The following is a 12,201-nucleotide window of genomic DNA, read 5'->3' as shown; positions in this document are numbered from 1 at the left end:
GTAGAACATGAATATATTATATTCCTAGCTCCCATATACAACAGGTGGTTAAAATATGTCTCTGGCTTCTTAAGCATAATAGATGAGTACAATTTATTTTTATTTACTTTTTTTTTACTTAGGACCAGCATTATGGATATCAATTATTATGATGAGTTGCCTTCTGAGGAAGCTAAAATGACAGGACAGATTGCTCCTAATACTGGCTGTCTTCGGCTGGGTTTCCTAGAAGCAGAGATTGAGACAGGGCTTTGGGTTCATGTGATTTAGAGAGGGAGAACTCTCAGAAGAAAGGGAGGGAGAAAAGTAGGGCAGGGGAAGCAAAGGAGCTCAGCAGAGATCTGACTGAACTTAGAGTCTAGCTGAAGCCTGGCCCCATAGGGGACTCCGGGCCTGGAACTGCATCACAGACTTGGTCCAACTTTAGCAAGAAGGCTGGCCTTTTCTATCATTATGTCCATCAGTCAGAGGCTGTGGACTGTCAGGGCAGGGCAGAGATGAGGGGGCATGTTATTTCTCTAGCTTGGTGTCCCCTCTTGGTAAGGCAATCCTCTGGAAATGAGGCAGCTAAATGCCATTAACAGCCCCCAGACCCCCAGAGAAAAGATGAACTCCTTAGATAAGGGGATTCGAGTAGAGCACCAACAGTAATATCAAAATACTGACCTTGGACTTTGGAGAGCATTAATAGTTTAAAAGTACTTTCAGGCCAACTATCTTAATTACACCTGTTCTAAATAGCCCAAGGCTTGCCAGGCTTGATATGTAGTATCATTTTTATTACATATTGTACTTTTCTCTAAATTTTTCTTATCAGCTGTTATTTCTTGCTTGTGTCACTTGCATATCTTTTCTGATTTAGTAAAAACTCAAAAGTCAACCTTGTTAAGATTATGTCTAAAATAAGAATAAGTCAATAGGCATAGAGTAAGGCTTTGTGGATTATCTCATATGATAGCACCTTGCTTTTAAAAGATGAATTTTATGATATCAGTTAGGGTCTGTCAGAGATTCATGGCTGCTTTGCAGAGTTGACAGAGCCACACGACTGAGATGTTGTTAAAGCTAGAATTTAGTAGGATTAAAAAATTAGTATCAACTTCTGAGTTAATCTGGATCCCTATTTGATGTTGATCTATAAATACTTTAATAACACAGTTCAGTATTTATTTTGTGTATTCTGCTATTTCAAGAATAGCAAAATGGCGCAAATACTTGCTTTCTATAAGATAACTTTTGATAATGCAATTGCTTCTTAGGAGGCTTACAGACATATGCTTCAGATCAGGCCCAGAACAACGGCCTCATTGATGCTTTCGGGGCCCTCTCGTCAGGAAATGGAGCTGTCTCCCAGCGCTCCATCCAGGTCAGACTTCCTCCGTTTTGATTCTTCATGTTACAAATAATCCTAGCCAAGATGAAGAGGTTAATGGTTAAAAGTTTTAAATTCTATATTCTTCTGGTAGTGATTTAAAATTAAAATAAGAGTTTTAGGCTGATATTAAACATTATTCCTAAAATGCAGCACTACTCATTTGAACAGGCAATAGTGCTTACTTCTTTGGAAATAGTACTAAGTGACTTCCTCATAAAAACCAATAACATAAAGTATAATGGGCTCAAGAACTCTTAACATCTGTTAAGAAACACCCATAGCAATATAATTGTCTCAGAATTTCTTCAAAGTAGATCATCTCAATACAAATTTTCTGGGACAAGTGTTCAGGGATTACTTGCTCTATTTTTCCATTACTTCACATCTCCGATATTTGCCAACATTTTCATATAATGAATGGAAAGTGCTTTGTACTATGAAAAGCCCATTCTGTCAGTCCAGCCACCTGGATCCTTGCCCTGGGTCTATCATTAACTCTGTGACCTTGCGCAAAGTATTCACTCCTATGGGCCTCAGTTTCTCAGTCAGATGTGAAAAAGAAACTTCTGATTCTAAAATTAAAAATAATTTTTCTTTCAAAAGTCATGATACTATTAAAAATATAAGACATACATATTTTTAAATGTTCTTCTCTAATAGTTGCAATAATTACTCACATGATTCCTTAAACTAGTGAGAGTAAACAATCAGTACTCACACCTGTGTGAATTGTAGATTTAATTGTGAAAATTTGGATAAAAATAAAGGACTACATGATGTCAAAGCCAAATAATGGTAGGTTTCAAAACAACAGGCTTTCTGGTCTACCAATATAGCATTTAGTACCAAAGAAGAAAGGAATTATACTCATTTGGTTATCTTAGCTCAATTTTAGAAAATCAAACTCAAAAGCCTGGTTTGGATATGGGAGGAATATGTCTCAGAGGCGGATTTAACGGCGGGCATGCCGGGCGTGCCCTGGGCCCCGACTTCTGAAGGGCCCCGCCAAACCCCAACTTTGCACTTTTTTCTAATGACACCAAGTTTGGTTTCATATGTGCAATTTTAACATTAATAGCACATAATATTTTTTATGTATTTAAAAATATGGTTAACATGTATTTTTATTTTTCCTGTCTCTCCCTTTTTTTAAGAGGCCCAATATTTGTCTCTGTGCCCGGGGCCTCAACCTACCTTAATCCACTTCTGGTCTTAGAAAATTAATTAAATTGATAAAAGAGCAAGTTCACAATCAGGCAGTTTCTGCTAGTTAGTTTTGTATTTAAGAAACCTAACAGGAAAGGAGTTGGAGAAATTTACCCACCTGCCATAGAACTCAGATCTAAGAGCCCTTCACTTTCCTCATACCCAAACTCATAATCTTTCTACGGAACTAGAAAGTCTAGCTCCATGACCTGGGCACCATAGCTTCTAGTAGCTTTCAATTTAGGAACAATAAATAATTATCTAGGCCATAATCCTCAAAATCCCACTTTCTTCAAAAGCCTTACTAGCCCTTTCCCACCTCTCCTGCTCCTCTGCTCTTTTATTATACTCCAAACAACAAACTAAACTTGGCCGTTGACTCGTGTCATTTATTTTCACTGGGGCTACCGTAATACCCAGCCTAACAATTATTTGCAATTAAAACAATCCACATATGAGTAAAAATAAGTCTCAGTCAGTACCCTTAAGGGTTTGCAGTCTAGTAAATAAGATAAGATGAGCTCTGTATACCAATAGATATAAAGTAAAATACAATGTGAAAATGTCAAAGGGCTGATAGAAACAAGATTCCATGGGAGCTCATAGGAGGGAGAGATTACTCTCAGCTGACAGGGGAGATAGACATCAGAGAAAGCCTCACAGAGAAAGTGATTTTTGAGATGAATTTTAAAGGACAGGCAAGGCTTAGACAAGTGGAGAAGAGCATACAGACTTCTAAGAAAAGTGAAAGTGTGATAAAGCTGTAAGAGCCACAGGGGAAGTGGTCTGGTCTTCCCCGTCCAACATTGTGGAAACAAACACTGGAAAGGTAATTTAGAGTTAGATCGTAATAGGTGCTAATACCAAACCAAAGACTTAGGCATCACTAAGGGCATTTTAATGGGGCAACGGAGAAGTGGTAGGGGAAAGGCAGAATGGAAGAGACTGTAATGGGAGCTGTGTTCTCCAGAAAGTAAAGAGTTGTTTTTTCTTAACAGCTTGAGAGTAGGGGGTTAACTCTCCAGAACACCCAGTGGATGAATGGCACAGTAATTGTGGACAGCACTGTGGGAAACGACACTTTGTTTCTCATCACCTGGACAACACAGGCTCCCCAAATCCTACTCTGGGATCCCAGCGGAAAGAGACAAGATGGCTTTTTAGTGGACACACATACCAAAATGGCCTACCTCCAGATCCTGGGCACTGCCAAGGTATGGAGTCAGTTGTTGTTTTTTTTCCTTTTCTCGTGGCTTTTTAAATATGGGTAGTTGCTAAAAGGAAAGTCAGTATTGGATGAAAGAGAGAACAAGGAAAAATCTTCATCCAAAGGAAATTACTCAGGATGACATAAAAGAAAGGAAATTGGTATTATTTTCTCTGGGTACTAAAAGGATAACTTTCAAATTACAGAGCAATCAAGATGCAACATGATCCTTGAAGTTTCAGAATCATGGAAACTATTTCATCTACCTCAGGAACCCATCAATTTGATCCTGCCCTTGGGAAACCAAGGCAATGATAAGAACAAAGTTTTCAGACTTCATTTTCCCGCTTAGATTTTCTTGACAATAAGAACCATGCACTTAGTTCAAACATACCAAAGTTTCCCTTAGCTGAGAGTATCAAAGACCATCTTAGACATGTTTGTCACAGGCTTGTATCAGAAAGACTCCTCCTACAGCTGACAGTGAAGTCAGGTCTGTGTCACATACATACTAACTAGAAATGTCTCCATTTGTTTTGGTCAGGTTGGTGTTTGGAATTATAGTCTGCAAGCAACTTCGCAAACCCTGACTTTGACTGTCACCTCCCGCGCATCAAGTGCTACCTTGCCGCCAGTTACAGTGACCTCTAAAATGAACAAAGACACAGGCAAATTCCCTAGCCCTATGGTAGTTTATGCAAAGATTCACCAAGGAGCCTTGCCGATTCTCAGGGCCAGCGTCACAGCTCTGATAGAATCAACAAACGGAAAAACAGTTACTTTGGAACTATTAGACAATGGAGCAGGTAACAACCCAAGAAAATGGAAAACACATCATTCTTGTCCAAGAAGCAAACAGGGAATAATAGGAGAGTATGGCTTGATGAGGACACTTAGAAGCAGGGAGGTCAGCGGTGGGGGTCTGGTTGGGAGAGCTCTTTGCTTCCCCCCAATTCCTATATTCCAAAATGTTGCAAAGCATGAAAAAGGGCCTCTCATTAGCTTCTGCAAAGCCCAAACATGTTGATGACTGAAACTCAGTAGGCTCAGAAAATTCTAGGGAGCTGTTCAAGGGTATTCCATAATCTCCCAAACAGTAATATTTATCCTGTGTTAGGTTTTTGTATGAATTTATATATCCATTTGTATCGTCACCACATACTTCTGAGATATTATTGTCCCTACCTTACAAATGAAGAAACTAAGGCTTTCACATTTAGAAAACAGCAGAAACAAAATCAAGTACAGTTTTATGTGACTTGTACATCTATATAGACACTATATTATCTTGTTCCCGAAGTGTAAATCCAGCCCATTAGTTTTGTATTTAAGAACTTTAACAGGGAGAAAGAGAAAGAGAATTCTACATTTTTTGTTAGGAGGAACTTGATTGCTTACTGTAATGTAAGTAATCTTATTAGAACAAATTTTGTAGATGAATTTCCTTCCTATATCTACCCTGGGGAGAAGTCATGAAATTTTTGAAAAATAATTATATAATATTTTTTTTCTCCTCAGTAATATACAGCAATTCAATTCAGTTCAACAAATACTTATTGAGTAAACTGTGCTATGTTGGATATAACGGAGACACATAGCATGATCTCCGATTTCAAAAATAAAGACAATAATTCAGGAAGATAAGGTGTACAAGTAAAACTGTACACATACACATAACTCACACACACACACACACACACACACACACACACACACGTAAAAGAAGTAGACGTCATCCTTTCCATAGTCAAATTCTAAAGTCTCTTGGAGATAATGCTAGATTCTCTTTGCTTTAAAATTTTTAACCCACATATAATTTGGTAATATATAAATGCCCAGTTACCTTTTGGATATTTATTAATCTCTTCATTTTCCTGTCCAGGTGCTGATGCTACTAAGGATGATGGTGTCTATTCAAGGTATTTTACAGCTTATGATACAAACGGTAGATACAGTGTAAAAGTGCGGGCTCTGGGAGGAGTGAACGCAGCCAGACGGAGACTTGTACCCCAGCAGAAGGGAGCCATGTACATACCTGGCTGGATTGAGAATGGTAAGTACTCTGTAATAACACACCTGACTTGAGTAAAAGGCTTGGGATCAAGAGAAAACCATAAAGCCTGTGGGGAGAATGGTGCAGTATTAAATCAGGGTTTTTTAGCTTTGGCACTATTGATCTTTGGGCCACATAATTATTTGTTGTGGGATCATCCTGTGCTTTATAGGATGTTTAGCAACATCCCTAGCCTCTACTCACTAGAAAACAAAAACAGCCCTCACAGTCATAGCAATAAAAAAATGTCTCCAGACATCATCCACTGTCCTAGCGGCAAACTGCCCCCAGTTGAAGACTCTATTGCCTCTGTTCAAATTCCATCCCTCTATCAAGTAAATTATTATTATCTTTACTTTCTGAAGTTGTATAATAAGGATAATAATGGTTACTATCTCATAGAATGGTTATGAGGAATAAATAAGAAACTATACCTAATAAGTTATTGATGGTAAATAGTAAATTTACTTTTACAAACATTTACAAATAAAAAATTTTTTATAATTATTATTATTATTGTTATTGTTATTATTTTAGCAAGGGAGACTAAGAGAGACAGGAACAGACAGACAGAAAGGGAGAGAGATGAGAAGCATCAACTCATAGTTGCAGCACCTTAGTTGCTCATTGATTGCTTTCTCACATGTACCTTGACTAAGGGGCTCTAGCCCAGCCAGTGACCCTTTGCTCAAGCCAGCAACCTAGGGCTCACACCTGTGAACTTTAAGCTCAAGCCAACAACCATAAGGTCACGTCCATGATCCCACGCTCCAGCTTGTAACCCTGCACTCAAGATGGTGAGCCCACACTCCAGCCAGCAACTAAGGATTTTAAACCTGGGGCCTCAGCATTTCAGGCTGACACTCTATCCACTGTGCCACTGCCTGGTCAGGCTGTTTATTATTATTTTTAATAAATTTAAAAATATTTTCTAATGAAGCTCTTTGTACTAACAGGCAATTCCACAGGATCAAAAATAACAACTGTGGTCTTGTTATCAACACCAATATCACCATAACCCTACCTTCTCAGTTTCTTCCTCTCTTCTCCTGCTCAGACCAGGAAGTGCAGTATATGAATCTAATAGCAGCCAGCACACTGAGCCCACTTGTAAGCAGGTGGAAAATTATGCTTCAAGAAACTGGGAGTTTCACACCACTCTTGATTATGAACACTTGCCCCAGATCAGAGCTGGAATTGGGACCAAGACTGAGTCCTGATGGGTTCCAGGACTTGTTTTTCATCAAGCCACTCAATTCTGGACAGGTCTCTGCCTAGCACTGGTGTGTAGTAAGAACAGCTCCTCCAAGAAGCTTCTCACTGATCTCTTTGCATGGGTGCATGATTAGTAAAGGGAGAATTCTGAGACATGTGATGTTGCCTCATACGAATGTGACTATAGGAAGAAAAGCTTTAAAAGACACACTTTTGTAAATATCTCTGTCAAATATTTTAGCTTATTTTATTTCCATTTGTCTTTTATGAGTTAGAGGAAGAGGGTGGGGGGGGAGACTGATTTAGTGGCTGTATCTGGCCTGTGTTCCGTGTTTTAATTCCATTATTACATTTTATTCTCCTAATTATCCCATTTCACAGATAGAGAAACAGAGTCTAGAGAAGTTATTGGTTCATAAAACAAATAGTGTTCATAAAACAAAAACCTGGCTTGGCCTTGGGAAGCCCTGTTCTTCCCTCTATACCTTGATGAGCCTTAAAACCAAGAGAGATGGTCTCTATGGGTCAATCTAATACTAACCCTTAACCTGCCAATGCACCTACTTTGTGTTTGCCCAAGACCAGATTAGTGGGTATGAAGATCAGTATGTCTTTATAGGCAAAAATGTTAAGGACCAAAGAAGTAGAGTTTATGAGAAAGTAAATTTGCAACAAAAACTAGGTTTTCACACATTCATTTAGAAAACCAGAAGTCTTTCAAAAGCATAAAATTTAGAACCTCTAACATAGAACATTTTATGAGAAATTACAGTCTAATAAAAAGATTAAACACAAACATGGAGAAAGAGGAAAATGCACAGAATGAACAATCAAGACAATTCTTAAAGGTCCAGCTGATTAATTACCAAAGAAAAAGAAAAGATAATAGAACCCACAGTCTTGTTTAGGTGGAAGAGATTTCTTGAGGCAGTCTGAAGAGGTTTAAAACAGAATAGTATTTATGCCGACCTTGTGGAAGGGTAGATCAGGATAAGCTAAAAGATGAAAAAGGAAACAATTCCAGGACAAATGTGTCAGGAAAATGAAATATGACAGTTATTCAACTAATATCTGTGAGATACAGAACTGATTCTCTCTCTGCTTTTTTCTCTCTGCTACAAACTGATTTGGTATTTTTACACCAAGTAGTTAATGAGTGTTGTGTATGGTAGGAAAGAAGGGGAAGGGAGAAGGCAGAAGAGGGTAATCCAGTAACAGAACAGAGGGAGGTATAGCCATTCTGTGCAGCTTACCAAATACTGAGGAACATTTTCATGCAGGCGAAGTAAAATGGAATCCACCAAGACCTGAATTTAATAAGGATGATCTTCAAGGCAAGCAAGTGTGTTTCAGCAGAACATCTTCTGGAGGTTCGTTTGTGGCCTCCAATGTCCCAAATTCCATACCTGACCTCTTCCCACCTTGTAAAATCACTGACCTGAAGGCAAGACTCCAAGGGAACGAGCTTATTAACCTGACATGGACGGCTCCTGGGGACGATTTTGATCACGGAAGAGGTAAACTGCATGTGGTGTGGACCCTGTAAAGGAGTTCAGCAGCCAAGTGAAGGTCCAGAAGGGAGTGAGGCAGGCAGGCATTTTGTGATGTACGTGGAAGGCAGAAGACAGAAGGGATCTTGAATGTCTTCTGAAATGAAGGGGGCAGGGCAAGAAAAAAGTGGACAAAGGGGATCAGATATATGATAACGAATGGAAAGTAGACTTTTGGTGGTGAGCATGCAATAGAGTGTACAGATGGAGAATTATAAAGCTGTGCCCCTGAAATTTATGTAATGTTATTAACCAATGTTACCTCAATTAAAAAATTATTTTAAAAAAGATTTTAAAATGAGAGGTTTAGAATCTGAAAAATTGGCCTATTTTAGGTGTAAGATGTTTCAACCAGGAAAAGGTAATCCTTGTTTTTTTTCCTGAAATCTTGCCAAAGTGTCCTTTAATAAACCCCAGTTTTAGTAATGACCCCTGGAGAGGATCTAGAATATAGCATGGATATCTATGGAGCAGATCTGTCCTTTGAAAGAAACCTCTCAAGAACTGTGCCCTGAGCATCACACAAATGCTCATTAGAGACTGTAGATTAGAATGTGAGGCCCGCCCCAGACCTATAGAACCAGAACCTGCATTTTAAGAGCTCAGGGTCATCTGTGCACACATTAAAGTCTAAGAAGCAATAGCACCAAAAACTCCTCTATAAATAATTAAATAATAATTAAATAACCTCCTGTCTTCGCCAGGCACTATGCCCAGAAATACTGACCACACCTGATCCAGTTTTATATTTATCAGTCTGTCAAGATACACAAATAACAATGTTAAAAAATACAAATGGTTTTAATAATGAAGCATCAATCACATATTCATTGGAACTTTATGGGATGTTGAGAGTGTCTAACAGCCTTCTAAAACTTGAAGAATTGCAAGTCACATCCTTTTTTTTTTTCTTTTCCAGCTTACAAGTATATCATTGGAGTAAGCACAAATATTCTTGATCTCAGAGACAAGTTCAATGAATCATTTCAAGTGAACACTACTAACCTTATTCCAAAGGAGGCCAACTCTGAAGAAGTCTTTGTGTTTAAACCAGAAGGCATCACTTTTGAAAATGGCACAGATCTCTTCATTGCTGTTCAGGCCGTTGATAAGGTCAACCTGATGTCAGAAATCTCCAACATTGCACAAGTATCTTTGTTTATTCCCCCACAGGCTCCTCCAGAGACACCTAGTCCTTCTCTTCCTTGTCCTGACATAAATATCAACAGCACCATTCCTGGCATTCACATTTTAAAAATTATGTGGAAATGGCTAGGAGAATTGCAGCTGTCAGTAGCCTTGGGTTGAGTTTTCATTAGATAAATAAATCATCCATTCTTTTGATCATAAAATATTCAAAAATGTATTTTAGACTTCCTGCAGAGGGTAAGTTAATGAAATAAAATGCTAAACAACTGGATATGTATATATAAAAACTATTGATTCAAATCCAAAAGTTTAGTTATCATTTATTAATGATTTTGAATACTAGAAAGAAGGGGTACTTGTATCGATAAATGAAAGTAAGTTTTCATTCATTTTAAGGAGCTTTGCTGATTAAAAAGAACATGTACTTGCATATGAAAGATGCCAGAAATGTCCAACTAGATCAAACTATTTAAATATAAAAAGCACAGCTTGTTATAGAGAAAATTTGAACCACTATCACCAAGAAGCTGTATTGGGCAAGGATGATGTATTTAAAGAAGAAATGATATTGTATAAAGAACAGCATGATGAAGACTTCATGGGCGTAAAAGTATATGTTTATGCATGAAATTATGAGTCAATGAAGATTAAAGTCACAGTGGTGGAAGATGAGGTAGGAAAAGCAGGTTTATGGCAGGTGTGAAGGGAAAGAGATTGAGAAGTAAGCATTTTTTTGTGCCAAGTGCTCTACCAGTGTTTTCTATGCACTATGTTATGTAATGCAATTCAGTTTAGTCAACAAACATTCATCTGCTGCCTACTATAGTCCTGACCTATGCAAGGTCCTAAGTACAAAAAGAAGAATAAAATCTGGCCTTTTCCCCATAGGCAATAAAAACAATTTGAGCATTTTTTTAAAAATTAAGGGCAGATATAATCAGAACTACCCTTGAGAAAGAGGACTTTGAGGACCACATGAGGGACTGCATAAAGAGGGGAGAGGCGAGGGCATGACAGAAGAAAGAGGAGGGAGAAGAAAAGGAAAAAAGGATACAAACAGACTCGGCAGTACAGCAATCCCATCAAGAACTAATCACAGACACCAGAGCCTCCAACAGGAAGTATTCAGATGAAAGATGTCTCAGATTCTCCATTTCATTAGCATAATGAGTTCAAGCTGTGGGTGGCTCTCTGCCTGAAAACAAAATAGAAGATTGTTTCTACATAGATCCCAAATATATTTCTTTATATATCTTCCTTATTTCAGAACAGGATTTGAGGCACCTTAGAGATACATACAACAAACACAATAAAAACAAGAAAAAAAAAAGGAGAGAGGTTAATATGCAATAAAAACTGAAGGAAGGTTAGGCACACCCAGAACTTAACATAACGTTCTGTACAATTGCTACAGCCTTGTCACACATTTCATTTTGAGCTTCTTGGCTGGCATAACAAAGGAGACAAAAAGAGTGACAAGGTTAACAGAGAATACAATGAAAACCCAGAGGTTCAGGAGGAGAATGGCTTTTTCTAGTTGAGACCCACATAAATTTTCATGTATAGATCCTTAATAAATTAGGGTACTGTGATGTTAATTAAGGACAGTACCTTGAGCTACTTCCATATAATAATCCAAGTTTAATACGGCATGCTGATCACAACATCCATCATTGTAGCCACAGTTCACTGCACTGTTACAGTGGAGTGACTGACACCCCAGCACTGTTCAGGAAAGATGCCCAAACAATACAAATCGAGCAAGTAGCTCTTGAGTTCGCTCCAAAGATAAAATTTGTAGTAAACAGATTCCATGTCCTTCAGGCCGTTTTCCGTAACTAGTTTTTCTTAGGTACAGATTTGTTATAAATAATCGAAGAGCAGAGAGTTCTGAGGGTCAGATTGAAATCTTTTTCCAAAAGTTATGAAACCAAACTAGAGCACACACCTGACTACAGAGCCATTCACCCGACCCATGTGGACAAATGAGTCTGAGACCCCAAACGCAGCCCTAGAGTATCGCTGCCATGGGTTTTGCCTTAAAAAATTTCTAAGTTGCTAATTGAGATTTTTAATTTCCCACTTGGGTAAACTCAATGGACTGTGCCTTGGTGTGGGGAAAACAGCTGTGTTAGATTTGCTTGCTGGTTTCCCGGCAGCAAGCACTTTGCACGATTAGTGCGCGAGCACCTGGCAGAAAGCCACGTGTGTGTCTCTGTGGAAAGCTCTGGGTGCTTTCCTCGGTGGCAATTCTCCCAGACTGCTCTCCTGCCACTGCTAAGTGCGGTTCCATGATTCCCTCAGCTGCCACCTTGAGGGGCAGTTTTCCTAATCCCTTGCCCTCCACTGCAAAAAGCAGGTTTTCTTTAGTTTATTTGCTTGCCTATCTCTGTGAGCCTTCAATAAAAGGGAATGGCCTGATACTTTCTGGTTCCACAGTTCCTCT

At 38.6% G+C, this 12,201-nt stretch overlaps 1 protein-coding gene across 1 annotated transcript in view; it reads left to right on the top strand.

The window, feature by feature from the left end:
- Positions 1–12,178, top strand: part of CLCA1 (chloride channel accessory 1) — a 39,838-nt gene extending 27,660 nt beyond the window's left edge. The window contains exons 9-14 of the mRNA XM_066268741.1: positions 1,260–1,366; positions 3,580–3,795; positions 4,333–4,594; positions 5,671–5,841; positions 8,337–8,573; positions 9,526–12,178. Coding sequence (XP_066124838.1) covers positions 1,260–1,366; positions 3,580–3,795; positions 4,333–4,594; positions 5,671–5,841; positions 8,337–8,573; positions 9,526–9,914 — 1,382 coding nt within the window. The 3' untranslated portion in view covers positions 9,915–12,178. The remainder of the gene's footprint in view (positions 1–1,259; positions 1,367–3,579; positions 3,796–4,332; positions 4,595–5,670; positions 5,842–8,336; positions 8,574–9,525) is intronic.
- The last annotated feature ends 23 nt before the right edge of the window (positions 12,179–12,201 follow it).

Source organism: Saccopteryx bilineata, chromosome 3 (genome assembly GCF_036850765.1).
Source record: "Saccopteryx bilineata isolate mSacBil1 chromosome 3, mSacBil1_pri_phased_curated, whole genome shotgun sequence".
Taxonomy (NCBI): Eukaryota; Metazoa; Chordata; class Mammalia; order Chiroptera; family Emballonuridae; genus Saccopteryx; species Saccopteryx bilineata.
This window is presented reverse-complemented; position numbering and strand designations above follow the sequence as displayed.